Source organism: Caretta caretta, chromosome 1 (assembly GCF_965140235.1).
Source record: "Caretta caretta isolate rCarCar2 chromosome 1, rCarCar1.hap1, whole genome shotgun sequence".
In the NCBI taxonomy this organism is placed as follows: Eukaryota; Metazoa; Chordata; order Testudines; family Cheloniidae; genus Caretta; species Caretta caretta.
Window position 1 is genome coordinate 69,461,408 of NC_134206.1, and position 22,033 is coordinate 69,483,440.

The 22,033-nt window shown below is 40.9% G+C and overlaps 1 protein-coding gene across 2 annotated transcripts in view; it reads left to right on the top strand.

Annotated features, from left to right (window-relative positions):
- TDRD3 (tudor domain containing 3) overlaps window positions 1-22,033 on the top strand; it is a 306,664-nt gene that overhangs the window by 235,032 nt on the left and 49,599 nt on the right. For both annotated transcript variants that reach the window (XM_048851805.2, XM_048851785.2), the window contains 2 exons: window positions 13,836-14,686; window positions 16,851-16,976. In XM_048851805.2, the coding sequence (XP_048707762.1) occupies window positions 13,836-14,686; window positions 16,851-16,976 (977 nt within the window). The remainder of the gene's footprint in view (window positions 1-13,835; window positions 14,687-16,850; window positions 16,977-22,033) is intronic.

Below are 22,033 nucleotides of genomic sequence, written 5' to 3' on the forward strand. Positions count from 1 at the left end.
AAGACTTACAGTTTGTTAGATTTTGATTCTCTCAATGTAAAGGTATAAGGCATTTTTATAAGGGCCCCTTGCGTGTCACAGTAAATATGCATAGAAAAGAAGAGCCAGTTTGAATTTTCTGTATTGAACTGAACCCTAATTCTAACAGATCCAGACTGTCAAGTTCTTCTTTGAAAGATGTACCTGTGGGTGCTCCACAGTAGGTGTCGGTGTGCCCCTGCACCGTTGTGCGGAGATTTTTACAGCAGTACCCGTATTGGCCTCGCATGCGCAGAGGCTGCCTCACATACCAGTCTTGTCTTAATAGTGCGCATGGGCAGCCGAACTCCTCAGTTCCTTCTCTACCATCCCTGGCTGGAGTCAGACCTACAGCAGACTTGTTAAAACGTTTTCTGTTACCCATTTTACATCCTTTTTTCCCTTAGTTTAGCACTCTAGTTACAAGATAAGTTCATTCCTTAAAAAAAAAAAAAAAAATTGTTCTTGCTTCTTCCCCTCAGCCTCCAGCCGACGCTAATATGCCTGACTCCCCAGGATTTAAGCAGTGCACTACATGCAGGGACATCATCCCTATCTCGGATGATCACTCCCAGTGTATAAAATGCCTGGGGGAGTCCCTCATTCTTCAACAATGTGCCCATTGTTCCAAATTAAAATCCAGGGCATGTAAAGACAGAGAACTCTGCCTGAAAATGATTCTTGGGCAGGAGTCACTCGGACCTGCTTCTGACCCAGGTACGGGCTCCTCAGTGAACCGCAGCCCTCCTGCCTCCTGAAAGGACAAAAGAGAAAACGCCAGCCTCCCTCACCCAGAAGGGAAACATGGCAAGCAAAAAGGTCACTGAGCAGGTCTATTTCTTCTATGCAGACCTTCTCTCGGCTCCGCACCTTTGATGCACCGGGTTCCTCCAGCATCACGCTAATCCCGCCTCTGGCTGCGGCGACAGCGCAAGCTCCCGGTGCTGAGAGTTCAGGCTTCCAGTTGCCTGCCTTTCTCATGGTACCGTTTGGCACCGCAATGGACATGGTGCCAGCACAGAGGACCTTGCTGGAACAGACGTGGGCTGCGCTTATCTCCCTGGCACCAGTGACTTCAGTGCATGCATTGATCGCTACGGTGTAGAGAAAGTTGGTGCCAAACGACCCTTCAGTGCCACAGGCGCTCCAGCAGAGGGTTTCTCTCACACAGGCTCTCTGGCACCGCAGTTCATTCATTCACCAAACCTACAGGTGTCACCTAACCTACAGTCACATCTACTTGACACCTATTTTTTTTTTCCCGGACATTCACATGCGGTCCAGACAGCTGTCTCCTGCTATACCTCACTTTTCTAGTGATGAGGAAGCCATAGTGCAGGGAGACTTTTCATCATACCAGTTCTCCCAGTCACAGACCCAAATCTGCACTGGTCACACAAAATCTAGGTCTTCGTTCATCAAAGACCTCCCTCCCTGGTATACACACCCGTGGATGGCACCACCTATGCCCTTCCCCGGTCAGTGGCAATACTGAGGTCAATGGGCACCATATAAGCGATTCCACTATGATAGCCAAGGTGCCAGAAATAGGAGCAATGCCACCTCGCCACCACCAGTGCATACAGCTATGAATGAGACACAACAACAAGTTGTTACTTCACACTTCGATAAATATGCTACACCTGCTTCCCCAACCCTTCTGGAGCCCGTATCCACACAGGATGAGGCTGTACTGCCCCACCAACGCTGTCTGATGATTTCTTAAAATTTCAAGACCTTATCAAAAGAGTCGCCAAAGAATTGAGGATCAATCTAGAGGAAGTTTCTGAAAACCAACATGAGTTGACTGACATCCTGCAACCTCCCTCCATATCCAAGATTGCCTTACCTATAAATTCAGCCATTATGTATCCTGCCAAAACCACATGGCAGACACTGGCTACTAGCGCACTTACCTGTAAGCGAGCTGACCGGAAATATTTTATTCCTTCCAAAGGGTCTGAATTCCTTTTTACTCACCCAGCGCCAGACTCACTGGTAGTAGAGGCAGCTAACCAAAAGAACAAACACCAGTTTCCAAGATCTACCCCAACTGTTAAAGACAGTAAAAGGCCCGACCTGCTTCATCGTAAAGTGTATGCTTCGTCCACATTATAATTCTGGATATTTATTCGGCCATTCTGACAAAATAGGACCACAAAAACTATGAGAAACTCATGGACTTTATTGATGACATTCCAGAGAGCAATAAAACCATCAGTTCAAAGCCATGGTCTCTGAGGGACAAATCATCTCCAGTACCGCACTACAAGCTGCGCGTGATGTTGCTAATACAGCTGCAAGGTCCACTGCTACAACAATTGTGATGCATTCAGCTTCATGGCTTTCATCGTTGTCTTTTCTTCGCACGGTTCAGAATACCAACGAAGATCTCCCTTTTGATGGTGAAAAACTATTTGCCAGTAACAGCAACAATGTGTTTCACTCCATGAAGGACTTGAAAGCGATATTACGGTCTCTGTATCCAAACCCCTGCAAATAGGAGGAGACAATATAGATACCAACCTTATCAACATCCACGCTACAGCAAAGTCATAGACCATATGAACAACATCATCAGCAACCAAGATACCAACATTGCTGTACCAATTCATCGACTCCATGTCAACCCCCTGCCACTAATAAGCAACTCTGAAGATGTGGTCGAGGGTATAGAAAACATCACCCCTACTTAAGTGCCCGTTCCCTTCCTATCTTTGCTCACCACCCTGTCCCTTTTCCGGGACCCCTCTCACGAACAACTGCTCCACTAAGAGGTGCATCACCTCCTCCAATTAGGAGCAGTAGAACCAGTGCCCAACCAACACAGAGGAAACGGGTTCTGCTCCCATTACTTTTAACAGAAAAGAAAACTGGGCGGTGGTGACCCATTCTTGACCTCAGATACCTCAACAAATTCATTATTAAAAAAAAATTCAAAATGGTGACTCTTGTAACCCCATAATCTCATAATCCCAGCACTGAAGCAGGGAGATTGGTTTTCAGCCCTCCACCTGCAGGACGCTTATGTTCATGTGACCATACATCCTGCCCATAGATGTTTTATTCACTTCGTTCTGGGCTCACAACACTACCAGTACAGGGTCCTACCTTTCAGCCTCTCGACTGCGCCTCGTGTCTTTTTCCAAACTCCTCGCAGTTGTAACAGTTCATCTCAGAAGGCAGGGAATCATAATTTTTACTTACCTTGACAACTGCCTTTTCAAAGACTGGACCCTCCAAGAAGCCATTCAGTCCACACACCGGACAGTCCAATGTTTCCATGCTCTTGGCCTGTGAATGAACAAAGAAATTCTACACTCACTCCCACCCCACAACTGGAGTTCATAGGAACACATTTCGACTCATACAAAAGAATAGCATCTCTCCCACTCCACCTTTTCAACACCATCAGCCTTTTGGTTGCCAAGCTGTACAACAGTCCACAGGTGATGGCACGAGATTGCCTACAACTCCTAGGCCACATGGCCTCTTGCACTTTTGTAGTCAGGAACGCTCGCCTATTCATGAGGTGTTTCCAAAGTTGGATGACCACTGCCTACAGACTGAATGTCTATGGTCTGAACAACCTTTTATACATACTTCCCAGAGTCATGGACTCTCTCCACTGGTGGACATTGCCTCACAACGTTTGCTCCGGGGTCCCCTTTCTACAGGATGTCCTGCTGGTTATCATAACTATGGATGCATCCCTTATGGGATAGGGAGCACACATGCCCCAATACACTGCCCAGGAGCTTTCATCTCCTGCCGAGACGTCCCTTCCTGTCTAGAACTCTGAACGATACGCAATGCCTGCCTCCATTTTCTCCCCTTCATACAAAACCAACATGTTGGGATAATGACTGACAACATTGTCTGCATGTTCTATGTAAACAGGCAAGGGGGAGGGAATCCCACTCCCTTTCTACAGAAGTGATGAAATGATGGAACTGGTGTCTCAGACACAATGTCTGAATATCAGCTGCATACTTACCTGTCTCTCTCAGTACCACCACAGACTACCTCAGCAGAAGATTTCCCATAGACCATGAATGGGAACTAAACGAGGATATAGTACTAGACATATTTCACACATGGGAATACCCAACTACAGACCTTTTGGAAATGCAGCAAACAAGAAATGCCCAAGATTTTGTTCCAGAGCAGAACTAGGCAAACACTCCTCGGGGGATGCGTTCATGTTTCCATGGAACACCAACCTAATGTATGCATTTCCCCAATACCACTCATACACAAAGTACTGATAAAAATATGAACAGACCAAGCCAAGGTCATAATGATCACCCAGACAGGCATGGTACCCTTTCCTTGCCAAGATGGCGCTTCCGCACCCATCCCACTACCCCTCCACCCGAATCTCTTGTCCCAACAACGCGGTCTACTATTCCACGCCAATTTAACCATGTTACACCTCAAGGTTCGGCTCCTTCATGGTTCTCTCATGCCAAGCGAACTTGCTCGGAGCAGGTTCGAAATGTACTCCTTCATAGCACAACGAATTCTACATGCACCATGTACCTTCATAACTGGACAAGATTTACACACTGGTAGGCTGCCACAGAAACTGCTCCTTTTTTCCGTGCCTCTCCTGCTAATCCTTGGCTATCTGTTAGAGATTAAACTCTCTGGACTCTCCCTGAGTTCCATCAAAGTCCACTTGGCCACAATTACAATGTTCCATGATGCCACCGACGATAGGCCTATCTTTGCTCACCCCATTACTAAGCAATTCTTTAAGGGACCCCAAACCCTATACCAAGACATCAAACTGCCTAATCCACCTTGGAACCTTCTCCTAGTCTTAATTTGTCTAACCCAAAAACCATTTGAACCATTAGCCACATGTTCCCTCCTACATCTCTCTATGAAAACTGCATTTCTAGTAACAATTACTTCTGCGAGACGTGCAGGAGAAATTGAAGCACTCATGACAGATCCACCATACACCATATTTTTTAAGCACAAAGTCACCCTACGCTTACTCCCCAGAATTCTACCGAAGGTGCACTCATCTTTCCACGTCAGTGAGCCTATCCCTCTCCCTACCTTTTTCCATAACCACATGCAAATTCCTTTGAATCTACAATGCACGCTTTAGACATGTGCAGAGCTTTGTCCTTCTACTTGGACAGGACTAAAACCTTTAGGCGTTCTGACAAGCTATTCGTCCCCACTGCAGAACGCTCTAAGGGCTCATCTGTGCCTAACCACAGACTTTCTAACTGGATCTCGAGTTGCATTTGTCTCTGCTATCAATTACAGAATGTGACTCCCCCTACTTTTATCAGGACTCACTCCACCAGATCCATAGCAGCATCAATGGCCTTTCTGCGTAATGTCCCCCTTAAGGACATTTTCAGAGCTGCCATTTGGGCTTCTGAAAATACGTTTGCAAAACATTATGCTCTTTCACAGGGACCCATCACCGATACACGTATGGGCAGAGCTGTTCTTTCTACTGCTTTCCTTCCAGAGCCGAAGTCCCTACCTCCTTGAGAGATACTGCTTTTCAGTCACCTTCAGGGGAGCACTCACAGGGACACCTCTCGAAGAAGAGGAGGAGGTTACTCACCTGTGCAGTAATGGACGTTCTTCGAGATAAGTGTCCCTGTGGGTGCCCCACTCCCCATCCTCCTCCCCTCTACTTCGGAGCTAGGGCAGCCTCCGTTGTAGAGAAGGGACTGAGGAGTTCGACCACACATGCGCACTATTAAGACAAGACTAGTATGTGAGGCAGGCTCGTGCATGTGTGACTGATACGGGAACTGCTGTAAACATCTCCGAACAGCAGCGCAGGGGCGCACCTACACCGTCAGTGGAGCACCCGCAGGGACGCTCATCTCGACGAACATCAGTTACTGCCCAGGTGAGTAACCTCCTCTTTTAGTAGCATGGGAATCTTCAGGTACTGTTAAAGGAGCTAATTATTCCCTAGGCAAAGTGGAATCTTTTTAAATGATGCTTATTTCTTGGATACTGTGATAAAAACAATAAAGTTTTTATCCGTTGTCACCACCCCCTGTGCTGCTACTCAATAGCACATACGTTAGAAACACATTGTTTTCCAGTATGTTAGGCCAATGTTCTGCCAACTTTGTTACCTTGCTGCTAAAATTTTTGACGTGTGGAAAAAAGGTGGTTACATGAGTTCCTCCAAGAACTTAATTTTGGACATATTTAGCTGTGTCAAGTTCTAAGCCCTCTGCCAAAACCATTCTGCTAAAAGCTTCTGTTTTCTACATCACTGTTATGCTATTCTGAATCTTTCTCCTCCTCTGTGTGATGGAGGGTAATTGCACACCTCAGAAATGAACTGTCTGTCTCTTAAATGAACATTATCTTCCAGACAGACAATAGTCTACAAATAATTTGAATTCTGAATCATTAAAAATTCCTTCTCTTGACTTTAAAATCAATCTTGATTTTAAAAAAGTGAACAGAAGCATTATCTGAATTAGTAATGTTCTGTAACTATTCCTTGAAATTGAAATCAATAAGTGGGAAAAAAACATTTGAAGCTAGTTTGTGGAATTATATATAATAGTGTTCCCCAGGATTAAATGAAGGTCCGCAGTGTCACAGTCCCTGCTCTCTCCTATTCCCCTACTGGAAGTAAGCTTTATCAGCCCTGTAATGGTAACACATCATACCTGCACACCAACTCATCCATGTTGAGAGGGCAGAGTCAAGACTGCCTTCTCTTTCTCCCCGCCTTCCCATTCCCCGCTCAGTTGTGTGGTAGAGAGCACGGTGAGCCCCACAGCAGCTGCTCTTCCCAACTTGCACAGATTAGTTGTATGGGTTGCCATCTGAAGGAAATAATGGGGTGCCTGATGCCCCGTTACTCCTCTCCATGGGTGTTAGAGGTGGTTCAAGATTGAGCCCTTTCATTTTGTAGCCATGAACATTCTCTAAACTTTAAACAGTTTGGAGTTCATTACACAATATGTTTAGATGCAGGACATACTCAGATGGCTGGAAAAAGACATAGATTACACTCCTTTTAAATATAGGCCCAAAGTGTAATTTTTTTTTATTACATGACATCCAGACCTGTGTGCTTAATATTTTTGGAGTTTTATAATATTATCCTGAAATAGTTTTTGTGATTACATTTGTGTGATTATGTCCACGCGTATCTGTTATACCTGATGCATTATTATACATCTCAGTCATCTATTAAATGGACTTGTTTGGGGGTTTTTTGGCTTGCGCTCAAATTTTTTGGCTCTCTTAAAAATATGAATCCCTTCAAATGGATGCAAGGGGCTACCAAGATCCAAATGTAGTGTAGGAAATTACAGGGCGGATCAGTGTGTGAGATACTTACACCATGCCCTGCAACATCCCAGCTGTTTTGTTGCTGGTTACCTTGCTGTTCAGGGATTGTTAATTATATGAAATTATATTGTGGCTTCGTAGTGAATTGCATTATTTGAATCTAGCATATGGCATGCTACTGATTCTTTACTGTACATTTCTTACTTTGAGTAATAAACCTTCTATATTTGTAAGTATATACTTAAGTGCCTTGCTTGCTTGTGGCCTTAAACTGCAACCCCCACCAAAATAATTACATAATTCATAGAAAGATTTCAGAAAATGGCAAAACAGTGTTTCCAGATACTTAAAAATTTAAACCCACAGCAAGAAAACTAAAAAAAACTCACCTGTTAAAACATTAAATTCATAGTAATTACATCAGATACTGTTATGTAAGATATGAACAGACTATACAATAAATTAACCATCTTCTTTTTCAGAATGACTATCATAAAAATTAGTTTGAAAATTCACCATTATAGAATTTCTGCCCATCCCTAAAACAGACACAGGAGTTGAATATAAAAATCTCTTCCAAGTTTTTCTGCAGACATAAACATATGCCTCTGATGTCCCTCAAGGCAAACCGGTCTGTTTAATAGCTGACTGTCATCAGTTTAACTAGAAACTGTCCTCAGACCATGGGAAATTGTGTGTTACCAATATGCACTCCAAAAGCTCTTGAAAAACTACTTATATCCAGATTTAGTTTAATCTATCACATACTTTGAGTGACAGTTTATACACTAAGTAATATTACTTTTCACATCAAAATAAATTGTAAATATGTTTTCATTTATGGAATATGAAAAATGACTGTCATTATACCAGGGTGGAGAAAAATCAATGATTGTTTTTAAAAACCAAAAAAAAAAAAAAAGATTTTTTCATTTTAATTGGATTTTTTATTTTATTGTTTAAATTATAATAGGAGTTTTTATTTTTAAAGATAAAACTTTTTAAAATGAAATCTCAATTTGATATAAAATATGTGTGACCAGAGTCGCAGAGGAGCCAACCGAGGTCACTCAATTAGGGTGAAATGCAAAGAATGGGGCAGACAGTCCCCAAGCTGGTGGCTATTCCAATACGTAGATTTACCAAACCAGCACAAAACAGCTTCTGTAATACCTCGCTGGTTACCCAGAAGCCAACAGCACAGTTCCCTTAGAGTAACCCAGCCTCAGGCCTCCACCCAGATACCCACGTCAAATATGATGAGGATTACTGAAAATCTTATTCATCATATAAGAAAGTTCTACTCATCCCAAAGGATCTGACACATTACCTCCCAGGTTAATGAATATTCCAGATTTTACCCAAATACATGCTTACAGCCAGTTCTCATTAACTAAACTAAAATGTATTAAAAAAAGAAAAGAGAGTGTTGATTAAAAGATCAGTATACATACAGACATGAGTACAGTCTTGAGGTAGTCTTGAGTACAGTCAGAGATGGTGAGCTTTGTGGTTGCAAAGAGTTCTTTCAGAATTGGTCCATAGGTTATAGTCCAAATTATATTCAGGGTGGTCCAGTCAGAGCTGGGATCTCAATCTTGTGGCATAAGCTTCCCCTGCATTGAAGCATCAAGCAGATCTGAGATCATAGAATCTCAGGGTTGGAAGGGACCTCAGGAGGTCATCTAGTCCAACCCCCCTGCTCAAAGCAGGACCAATCCCCAACTAAATCATCCCAGCCACGGCTTTGTCAAGCCTGACTTTAAAAACTTCTAAGGAAGGAGATACCACCACCTCCCTAGGTAACGCATTCCAGTGTTTCACCAGCCTCCTAGTGAAAAAGTTTTTCCTAATATCCAACCTAAACCTCCCCCACTGCAACTTGAGACCATTACTCCTCGTTCTGTCATCTACTGCCACTGAGAACAGTCTAGATCCATCTTCTTTGGACCCCTTTCAGTTAGTTGAAAGCAGCTATTAAATCCCCCCTCATTCTTCTCTTCTGCAGACTAAACAATCCCAGTTCCCTCAGCCTCTCCTCATAAGTCATGTGTTCCAGTCCCCTAATCATTTTTGTTGCCCTCCGCTGGACATTTTCCAATTTTTCCATATCCTCCTTGTAGTGTGGGGCCCAAAACTGGACACAGTACTCCAGATGAGGCCTCACCAATGTCGAATAGAAAGGAACAATCACGTCCCTTGATCTGCTGGCAATTCCTCTACTTATACATCCCAAAATGCCATTGGCCTTCTTGGGAGCAAGGGCACACTGTTGACTCATATCCAGCTTCTCGTCCACTATAACCCCTAGTTCTTTTTCTGGAGAACTGCTGCCTAGCCATTCGGTCCCTAGTCTGTAGCAGTGCATGGGATTCTTCCGTCCTAAGTGTAGGACTCTGCACTTGTCCTTGTTGAACCTCATCAGATTTCTTTTGGCCCAATCCTCTAATTTGTCTAGTTACCACTGTATGCTGTCCCTACCCTCCAGCGTATCTACCTCTCCTCCCAGTTTAGTGTCATCTGCAAACTTGCTGAGGGTGCAGTCCACACCATCCTCCAGATCATTAATGAAGATATTGAACGAAACCGGCCCCAGGACCGACATTTGGGGCACTCCACTTGATACCGGCTGCCAGCTAGACATGGAGCCATTGACCACTACCTGTTGAGCCCGACAATCTAGCCAGCTTTCTATCCACCTTATATTCCATTCATCCAGCCCATACTTCTTTCACTTACTGGCGAGAATACTGTGGGAGACCGTGTCAAAAGCTTTGCTAAAGTCAAGGAACAACACGTCTACTGCTTTCCCCTCATCCACAGAGCCACTTATCTCGTCATAGAAGGCAATTAGATTAGTCAGGCATGACTTGCCCTTGGTGAATCCATGCTGACTGTTCCTGATTACTTTCCTCTCCTGGTGGTTGGATCAGGCCCTAATTACCATTCACATACGTTCTAATATGTCTTTCATGGTCGGCTTTGGGTCATTTAGCCTGCAGGATGCTTAACCCTTTCTGGCCATGTGTCACGCTTTGTATAAGATTCTTTGCAATTACATAACAGTGGTAGCAACATTGATTTGCATGGTTATTTTTTAATTAGACCACGTCACAATATGTTAAGGCCTAAACTACTTATTATCTCTTAAAATACGTAAATAAAAAAAATATGCTGACTCCGTAAGCCTCTATCAAAAACTTTGAGTTAAAGGCTGCTTTTCTATATAAATAATCAGGGGGAAACATCTGACTTTTGAGGTCAAGTTTTATAAATATGGCACAGTAGGTCAGCCTAAGTAATTTAGGAGGCCGTCTTATTTTCAAGAGACTGAAGTGTGACTAGAAATTTAAGCTCCAGTCACTTTCAGTTCAGCATATTTGAAAATTTTCCCAGGCTGACCTGAAATAATCAGTTTAATTAGCTGACTATAGTTAATCCCTCATTTAATAAATCATTTAGTTGTAATTGTGAAACATGTTTTGATAAGAGAAGTTTTTGTATCCAAAACCTTTTAAGGTTTTTTGTTTAATACAAATAAATCTTATACGCTGCTTTGTGTGTTTAATTAAATTCCAGTTACCATTCTAATGAAGCTTAATACAAATCATGTGCAAAAACTTAATTATCTAGTAAATAAGCAATATATCATTCAGCATTTTCTAACATACTAAAAATGTTTGCAGTGTTACTGTAGCTGTATTAGTCCAAGGAAATAAGAGAGACAAGGTGGGTGAGATGATATATTTTATTGGACCAACATCTTTTGGCAAAAGAGACAAGCTTTCGAGCTACACGGAGCTGAAGAAGAACTCTGTGTAGTTCAAAAGCTTGTCTCTTTCACCAACAGAAGTTCATACTAAAAATAAACAGTTAATAAGAATCTGAAAATATTAAACTATATGATTGCTTAAATAAATGTACATCTTTCTAGTGTACCCTCTTAGATAGCAAAAAGATGCACTAAATCTAGTGTAAATGCTCTATTTAGTTACAACTCAACATGTTTAATGATTATATCAGCCAGTGAGAATGCACCTTTCTTTAGAGAATAACTAAAGTACAAATGGAAAAGTTGATTACGATTAATTATTTAAATTGAGACTTTCCACTTGGTGATTTAAATAATTAATTAAATCACTGATTTAAATAGCCTTGATTTAAATCAATGTACCCTACATTAATCCCTTGATAGCCCCTAAAGGAATTGCAGGTATTCTGGACCCCTTGGGTATGTCTACACTGCAGTTAGACACTCACGGCTGGCGTGTGTCTGCTGACTCAGGCTCACAGGGGTTAGACTGCAGGGCTGTTAAACTCCACTGTAGACATCCAGGCTTGGGGGCAGCCTCGGCTCCAGGACCTTGCAAGGTGGGAGGGTCTCAGAGCTCGGCATAGGCATCAGGTTCCACTGACACCTATGGCTACATGGTGCAGTGTGTTAACTTGAGACCGAATTCTGACTTGAGCTACACAGCTGCAACTCCCATTAACTTTGGGAGGGTTGCAAATGAGTATATTGAGGACAGAATTTGGCTTTACTTTTTACAATTATTCTGTACTGCTGTATCTCAAACTAAATAGTGTGAATAGCTCTATTGAACTTGAAAAGACTACTTGAGAAGGAAGAATGGTCTTAAAATTTGCTAAAAGGTGCTGCTAATAAAAATGCTTTGTACCCTTTTCATAAGACTAAATACAAAAATTGACAGAGTTTCAAGGACCCAATTCCCAGTGAAAGTCCTTTTTTTTTTTGGTAAATAGTTTTATTGGACTAAGTGACGTACATGTGACTATAAAGTAACATAAGCAGTGGTTCCAAATTTTTATATTCAGTTTGTTCCTTTTGATCATTTTCCGTAGGGGCATGTGCAATGAATTGTGATTAATTTCACTAAATAATTGGCCAGAAAAAAACCAGGTTACCCTGAAGGATAATACGTTTACTTACACAATGTGTTTTTGTAATGTCCTGTGTAATTTGACTTACAATTATACAATTATAATTCTCAACTATTAGTTGCTAGTACTTGGTATGGATTTGATTCAGCAAGGTAATAAGCATGTATTAACTTTAAACACATGAGTAATCCCACTGAAGTCAGTGGGGCCATTGATATGCTTACTTTCCTTGCTGACTCAAGGTCTATTTTGGCACTTCTCTGGTAATGTCGGGTTTTTTGTTGGTTTTTTTTTGTTCTTAACAGTATGGCTCTTTCCTAGATTTGTACATGTCTGTTTATAAATATTTTTTCTGTTTTCTCACGTAATTTCGTTGCTATTTCCCAATTTTTTCTGTTCTATGTAACTTTGGAATAACATTTAAGAATATTTTTGCAAATGTAAAACCAACGTGAAAGATCTCTATTAAAAACATACTGAAAGAACGAAATGCACCTTATTTTCAAGTGTTTTCCAGCAAAAGCGATCCAGGAATGGTATTGCTGTCTTGTTGGATTCTTCCTGCCATGTTTGTGAATGGGGGTTTGGGAACAGACAAGATTAAAGATTGAAAAGATGGCATAAGCAGATAAAAGCTTTAGTATTACTTTGTAGTCTCTGAGGCTTGTAAATTTTCTGGTTAGCTCACTGACTTTTTCATAAGAAGGTCTCCCTGTTACATTCCATTTAAAGGTTTAGCTACTATCCATTTTTCAGATACTGTACCTGTCCCCGTTTGCTGTCAGAGAGAAGAGATTAAGAGAAGATGTTGTCCCTAGTCTCTGTTTACCAGAAGCTGGGAATGAGTGACAGGGAATGGATCACTTGATGATTACCTGTTCTGTTCATTCCCTCTGGGGCACCTGGCATTGGCCACTGTCGGAAGACAGGCTACGGGGCTAGATGGACCTTTGGTCTGACCCATTAATGCCATTCTTATGTTCTTAAACACACCTTGTTGTATCTTGAGTATGTCTGAGTTCATCTACATCTTGCTCTGAATTTGGAAGCCGTAATTTAAATTAGAAATCTTCTTTTTTTCCTTTCATCCGATGAAGTGAGCTGTAGCTCACGAAAGCTCATGCTCAAATAAATTGGTTAGTCTCTAAGGTGCCACAAGTACTCCTTTTTTTTTCCTTTGTGTTCTCCCCTTCCTTTTCTCCACATTGGAATCTTTGTTTTCTCTCCCCTCCTTAAAATGGCAGCTGTTCAAGCAAGTTGCCTTTGGGGAAAAATGAGTGGCTTCCTGCAGATCTCTCACCCACACTTTCAGGTGAGTACGTGTTTTGATGGAAGTACCACAGAGTATGGTACATATTTCCCACTGGATTTGGGAATGATAATCTCAAGTTCAAACCTAGTTCTGTCCCTGTTAAACATGGTGTACTATTCCATTGCCACACCACGTGCGTGAACGCCACTTGTTTTTCTAAACTAATCATAGAACCTCTGTATCTTCCAGTGTCTGACGTGTTATTTCTTAAAACTGATTCTTTGTATGTGAAGTAAATTGTTCATGCCACAAATTAATGGTGCCAGTAATTGAAACACTGTGTCCTTTTTCTTTGTAGAACCAAAATCACAGTCTCATCCACCACATCAAGTGCAACACAGAGTGCTCAATATAGAGCAGAATGGCATAAAAGACTACACCCATCCAAGACATCTTCCTCGAAATGATACTAGACAGCCAAGAAATGAGAAACCCCCTCGTTTTCAAAGGGACATTCAGAATTCAAGACAGGTTTTGGAAAGTAGTGGCTTACCAAGAAACAGAGGTCCTGAAAAACACAGCTCTTTAGGACTAGAGCAGTGGACTGAGGATAAAAATAAGTGTGATAGACTTTATCCAAGGAATGATAGGCTAAAGGATATTGGTCATCCCTCAGCCATTCACCAGAGTGATGTTTCTTTTAGAAAGAGGGATAATACTATGCAAAACAGACTAGGAAAAGGGGCTGCATTCATGGAATTGAGAGAGAATTCCAGTGTTCAAGATACCATTGGTGATGATGATGATCAGAAACGAGGAAAAAAGGAAAACCAAATACATAATCCTGACAATTTTTATGACAGGAAAACACGAACAATAAGTAATGAAACTTTCAGTTTAAAAAATGAGCAACATTTTGGTATGAATAGTGACTACAAGAATCCTATTAGAACTGATAGTTTTAATGCTTTACCTAATGGAGACACTGAATATCCACAGAAAGGAAGACGAGTAGGACCTATTAAATCACCAGGACCCAATGTTGCTCCACCTTTTGAAGACAAAATGTTATATTATAACGCTGGTCCGAAAAGGAGATCTGGGCCCATCAAACCAGAAAAAATATTGGAACCGTCTATTCCTGTGGAGTATGGTAAAAGCTGGAGGCCCAGGGATGAATGTTTTGCTCTTTATTGGGAAGACAACAAGGTATGCCCCAGTCAAGTAGGAAATACTGTAAATTGTATCTTTAAAAACAAAAGGGATGGTGGCTTCAATGTGCTGCCACAAAGGGGGAGGGGAGAGAGAGAGAGAGAGCGTGTGTGTAATTTCTTATTTGAGCTAGTAACTTGTTACCTAGGGCCGCATACGTGAGGTACATGGCGTACTAAGTCTTGGGGAAGGGAAACGGAATTCCTTGCTGTCCAGAGTGATCTTTATGGTGAACAGATGACATTTTTGGTGCTAGCAGCAGCAGCAGCCTACAGCCCTTCTTAATATAGGTGAAGATCACATTGATCAGGGGAAATGGGCACCTCCCTGCTGTTTGATTTTTATACGTCATCAGGACATTGTTTATTAGCTGAAATATTTCTAGAATGGGTTAATTATTTGTGTCTATATTAAAAAACCAACAATTTTGTTGTCTTGACTTTAAAAGTATAAATATTCCCTTGTTTCATTTGAACTTTTTAATGTTTCCAATTCCTGCTACTTCTGATTGAGAAGAAATTTTCTTTTTTTTTCTCATTGTTATGGCCAGTTTACATTATTTTTTCCCAATTGTTAATCTCAATTGCTATTGCCATCCATCTTTTTTGGTTTCTTAATCTCTGCCCCCCAACCCTGAGTTTTTTGATAATCTGAAAAGAAAAATTACATTAATTTTTTGTGGGTTTTTATGTGGATTTTTTCATTGTTGGTCTAACAGCTAATATTTCTAATGATGTCATATGTCTGTTTTTTTATCAGGTGTGATTTGTATTATTTTAATATTTTAAGCAGTCATTCCGCTGTATAAATGTTCAGAGTGGGAACTGGCCAGGGCAGTTTTGGAAACTTTTACAATCATGAATTTTTTTCTTTTAAATAAAGAAGCAATTAAGGTTTTTTATTTTTAATCTGCCTCTTTGGCTTATATGACTCAAACAAATGGTCAGATGTTCACACACAAATGTTTGCCGTCATGAGGACAGGTTAATATAGGGGGTTGCATGTTTCAAATATGTGTGCATATTTGGAACTGGTTCATTTGCATCGTGTACACGAATTATGGATGGAATTTTTTGAGAAAAATAATTTAATCATTGTGTGATGCTTGAATTGCTGGGTTGTGGATAGTCAGGAACTCACAAAATGTGCTAAGCAAGAACGTAATTCATTGCTTCAGAGGAACAGCCGTGTTAGTCTGTACAGCACGAAAGCTCATGCTCAAATAAATTGGTTAGTCTCTAAGGTGCCACAAGTACTCCTTTTCTTTTTGCGAATTCATTGCTTGTTACTGATGTAGTGTATCTTGGTGAAAATTAGCGACAAGAAATGTATTGATGCAGCAGATAGTCGTGGACTGGTGTGTGCCTGTGCTTGTTTGGAAAGATCCTGTAGCCAGGTAGTCAAGTGCAGTGGTGGTTGTAATTACTATAGGAAATAATGATTTCTTCCTATTGAACTCTATAAAGAGTGATAGGATAGCCTCCAAAGATTTGTTTCAGTCTGGAGATTATCTGAACATAGATGCTTGATAGGGAGGATTAATTTATGTGAGCTGATTTGAACATATTTCAGCTTAGTTCTGTTTGGGAAAAGGCTGAGGTTAGTTTGGCTCACGGCTGCTCTAAATCCCCTTTAAGATCCTTGCAGAAATTAATTAGAAGTGTACTTGTTCAAACTTCTTGTTTTGTTAGAATTAGAAAAGTGAATCCCTACTCTCCTTCTATAAATCCTTCTAGAAAGATAAAATAGTTGTCATCTTGATACCACTTTTCTGTCTCTGATAATGCCACCAGGACTTCCCTGCATTTTAAACCCTAAATCACTTAGGCATTCTGTTGGTCTAGGAATGCTCACACATTTTTTGTAATAATCTGAATGTGTTCTGAATAAAAAGTCCAAATGAATTGTTAATTTTTAGCTCTGTCCACTGTCTATCTTTTTTCCATTGTGTAAAAATGTCCAGGTAATGAGGGACATGTAAATTTGCATTTGGTTTGAAACTGACATGAGTTTCTAGAATATGCATATTTGATACAAACATTTTTTGAAAATTTAATAAATTTTATAATAAATTGTTTAAAATATAATATTTTAAAATGTTACTGATTTTCTTGTAATATTTAATCCAATGTTTTATGACCTTTTGAAATTTCTCTTTAAGTTTTATAGAGCAGAAATTGAAGCTCTTCATTCTTCTGGAACAACTGCAGTTGTTAAATTCTGTGATTATGGAAACTATGAAGAGGTGCTACTAAGCAACATCAAGCCCATTCACGCAGAGGCATGGGTATGTGATAACAAATTGTATACAAAGATATAAACTACATTATTTGTATAAAATATGTAGCTTTAAACAGATGAGTCCTGCAGAGGGTGTAAATGTAAAAGCACTGTGTGGAAAAATACTTTAAAACTGAATAGATCTGCCTTAGTTATTTAAATAAACACCCTTAGATAATAGAAAAGAATCCTGTGGTATTATTTTTCATGTATAATAAAATTAAATTGTATTGTTTTGAAAATGAATACCATTATTTACTTGTTAGAGAAACAGTGATTTGTATATGCAAAATGGGCATTTTATGCATATTTTATTCTCTCTCAAGTTTGTGTTTACTCTATATATGGAATACCAAGTGATTGTCAAAATAAGATTTCTGATTCACAGACATGGCTATTGTTTTTTTTTTTAACATGTAAAGATTAGGAAAAGAGCCTTTCAGATATACAAATATATTACAAACATTTTTATTATGTGTATATGTATAGGTAAAAAAATACAGATTTGTTTGTATCATGATTTTTCTTTTTTGTTTCACTTTTTTCTTCTTTGCCAAATATCATGCCAAAATTGTGTGATTACAGAGATTCGCTTAGAACATATTGGCCTTATAGCATCTATTTTTTAAAAGGCTTTGGAAATATGCAGTCACCCAGTGTTCACTGCCAACTGTCTTTCATCTTGAGTTGTTACCTCTCATTCTGTGGACCTCCCTTGTGGATTTTTTGTTTTTGTTTTGTTTGGCAACTCTACAGGAATCTGAAACGTTTTCTAGTTTCTGCATTAATTTTCCTATGAAGTCTCAATATCTTATTTCCACTGGTCGAACTGCTACTTACCACCTTTTGGGACACAGTTGTTTCGCAACTCTTGATATTTCAAAATCTTCCGCTTGTAAGGCACCTCATTGCTTTCTCCCATCTTCTCTCTTTGAGTTTCACCACAGGCTGATAGTTGGTCTCAAAGTGCTTATGGAGAAACCCTGAGATTTCGCTATTTTGCTGCTTGGATATCCTTGCAGCTCTGAGTTTCTTGCACGAGAAAGCTATTTGCACTTTGCGCTTTACTTTTGTGTCCTGATGCTAGATCTAATTCTCATTTTAAATACATTCCTCTTCAACTTCTCAACACTTATTGGAATCTTGTTCTAATGCTAGTAGATATATTTTAAGTTATTTTGTGGTTTCTCTCTCTCAGTATTCATACATTAACCAATGTAAGAGTGACTTAGGCAACATATACAGCAATTCAAAGTGAAGTTCTAAAGTCTTGTGGTTCACCATAAGATTTGAGACTTTCTGGGGCTTGATCAGTATGATCCAGTTTATAGCTGTCTCCAAATTGACTGCAGGGATTCCTTTCATTCAGTCATTTTCTATTGTCAACAAGAGTGGCTATGCTCCATCCTTTAGAGGGATTCTCTATGTTTGACCCTAGTCTTTCCACATAATACTGGTCCTTGATAATCTATATTGAAGATGTGCTGTTACCTACACACAGGCATCTTCTTTGTCCCATACTTCAGCTCTGGTTCTGTAATACTGCTTGGTTCCCCACATTGTATTTAAAAGCATCCTTTGAAGCAAGTGTCGGTGCTGATAGGAGGAGCTTTAATGATTTAACTCTATAGTCTATGCTGCAATAAAACCACAAAGCATATTCAATCTATTTTTCAGATTCCTTGTGACTGTTTTCTCCAAAACACTTTTTTGGTGCTTAGAAACTGAATCACACCTAAAATTTCTCAACATACATCAAAATAGAGAAAGTACTTCTCTGCAGGAGGAGGATGCAAAAATATTATGTATGTCAGCAGCAAAGTAAGAAACACTGAACTGAAGGCATATGAAAATCCAGTTTAACCACTGTGTTGTTCTGTTTCTTTTGGCTGACATCCTCTATGACCACACCCAAATGATGCTGAGATACTGCTTTCCCCATTAGCATAACTATCAAACTGCTTACTGTAGAAGTGTAGTGATTCTTGGTGTTATCAATAAGAAAAAGATTTTTCATTGTCAATATAGATATAGGACTGGACTGCTTTAGTGAAAGAATCTTCTCTCTTTGCTGGGATGTAGATCCCATCTGCCTGATATTTCTGGGATCCCCTTTTAATTTCCGCCTCATCTGAAGAAGTTAATGCAAGATGATCTGAAGGTTCCTAGAGCTATACATTACATGTGGAAATCTGTTGCTGCAGAGTGATAGTCCTGCTGTAGCGTTCTTCCATTATCTCATTTTCTTTGGATCCTGGTATGTTTCTTTTAAAAAAACCTCTCTGACAGCAAACATACTGATTGCTAGAAATATAGAAAACCAGACCATTGGCATTAGTATACCAAATGTTACAAATCTAGCTCTGATAGGTTACACAAGGTAAATAAAAAGGCTACTGAGTATTGGTTTTTTTAAAGACCCCATTAACAACTATCATTGTACTTGTCATGCAAAAATAATAAATCTTTATAGTTTTGCTTAGTTCTTGTAATATATGTATAAAAGCCCTGCAATCTGACTGTTTTTAATTAAATTTTTTTTTTTTTACTTTACATTATTTAAGAATTCTTTTAGTGGTCATCTCCTACACAAGGTTTTGAAAATGTACCCCCTTGTTTCCCTAAAGGTAGCAGTGATCACTTAATGAAAATGTTATATTCCTGACAAAAAACACACCAAAAAAGCCTTTGTAGAAATAACAATTGCTTGTTTTTCTATTATAAGATGTAAAGTTATACTAGCAAACTGAAAAGCATGAAATGTTAAGGGGCTTCATGACTAAATTAATAGTCTGTTGTGTGGAAAAATAAAATAAAGTGAAGATAATACTTTAAACCTAAAGTGTTAATTTTTTCCTCAAAGTTCTAGGTTTATTTTTTCTTATTAATTACTACTGGTTTTCTTTCTAGCATAAGTGTTTACTCGGTCACTTCACTATGAAGATCATTTATTTATTTTCTCCTTTTCCTTCCTGTCATCCTTGGGTAATAATCTGATAGGGTTTGCTCCTGGATCTACAGATAGAGTTTTAGGTTGTGGTTATAACTGCTTTTTTCCTGTAATGTAAAGAAAGGCAACACTATGTCTTCCCCCACCTCCACACATGGTAATCTCATTCTGGTGTTTCTAGAGTCCAACTAGGATTAGGTTCATAGGAGCTTGTCTCAGTGCCTCTTTACTTAAATAATAGTGATTATAAAATAAAGTCTATAGTTTGTTTGTTGTTAGTCTCTTCTTCCTGAATCCCACCGTACAATTCTGCATAGAGAGCAGTGTCTCCTAACCATGAGGCAAGGAGGTGTAAAGAACTGTCAATCAAGATAAGTATAATGATGCTTTCTCCACACTCTGTGGCTTTGTGAGGCATGGAATCCATTCATCAGGTAATTTCTTGTTTTGGACTATCCAGTATGGGGAGGTTGCAGAAGGGAAAGGAAAAAAGAGGAGTCTAAGGCTCCAGCTGCATTATTCTTGCTAGCATAAGTACTTCTTTTGGAGCAGGGTAGCAATCTTAATTCTAGGTGGTCTTGCTTCCAGCTTTCTGTCTCCTTCCTCACAGACTTGTAGGCACTTTAAAAGTTCTGACCCTTTCTTAAAGCAGACTGTATCTTTGGCCCTCTCCCACAACAGTTTCTAGTGCCGGGTAAGTAAAAGAAATTTAGGGCCCTTCTCCAGCAACGTTCCTTCGTTGGAGTAATGCAACGGACAGGGCTTTCAGCTACCTCTTCTACCTACACTCAGTCATGCAGTTGTGTCTTGGCTGGAGAAAACTTTTGCTGCAGGGTCTGAAAATCAGTCATTCTAGGGCGCAGGGCAACTCTTCCAAACCCCCCCCCCCCCCCCCGCGACTCTTGATTTATAGCGACTATAGATTACTTGAAAGATCTGATTTTCTCTTTGTGCACTAACGTATTTAATGCCCTAGCACAGAGGTGGCAAACTACAGCCGGCAGGCCACATATAGCCTGCGGGACCATCCTGCCCGTCCACTGAGCCCCCGGTCTGGGAGGCTAGCCCCCGGTCCCGCCCCTGCTGTCCCCCTTCCCCTGCAGCCTCAGCTCACTGCGCCCCTGGCTCTGTGCTGTGTGGTGGTGTGGCTGGCTCCAGCCAGGCGGCACGGCTGCCTGTCCTGGTGCTCTGGGCGGCGCGGTAAGAGGGCAGGGAGCAGGGCGGTTGGATAGAGGGCAGTGGAGTTTGGGGTGGTGGTCAGGGGGCAAGGGTGTGGATAGGCGGTCAGAGGGCAGGGAACAGGGGGCGTCGAATGGGGGCAGTCAGGGAGAAGGGGTGGTTGGATGGGGCAGGGGTCCTGAGGGGGCAGTCGGGAATGAGAGGAGGGGTTGGATGGGGCGCTGGGGGACAGTCAGGGGTTGGGGGTCCGGGGCTGTCAGGGGACAGTCAGGGGTTGGGGGGACTGTCAGGGGACAGGGAACAGGCAGGAGTCCCAGGGGGGCTGTTAGGAGGTGAGAAGCAGCGGGGGTCTGATAGGGGGCGGGGGCCGGGCCACGCCTGGATGTTTGGGGAGGCACAACCTCCCTTAACCAGCCCTCCATACAATTTCAGAAACCCAGTGTGGCCCTCAGGCCAAAAAGTTTGCCCGCCCCTGCCCTAGCATCACACCACACTGCTTTCACAGCTTACATTTAGGCAGCAAGCCTCCCTGTTGTTAATATTTAGGCAGACAGAATGAATATGACTGAGACAACTTTATTGTTATTCTCTAATCTAACTACTGATGGCTTCTTGCTTATCACCTTGTTTGTCTAGCCTCCTAAAAATGAGGCAGCCAAGTAAGGTTCTTCTAACATACTGTTTCTCAAACTGAGGGCCCCAACCCAAAAGGGAGTCGGAAGACTATTATAGGGGGGTCATGAGTGCAGTGGCTGCTGGCCAGGCGCCTAGCTCTGAAGGCAGTGCTGCCGCCAGCAGCAGCACAGAAGTAAGGTATGGTATGGAGGTGGGTCTTCACGGTCTGAAATATTTTCAAAGAGGGTCCCAGCAAAAAAAATTTGAGGACCCCTAACAATCTAATATAATAATTCAAAGATTGCCTTAGGAGAACTACC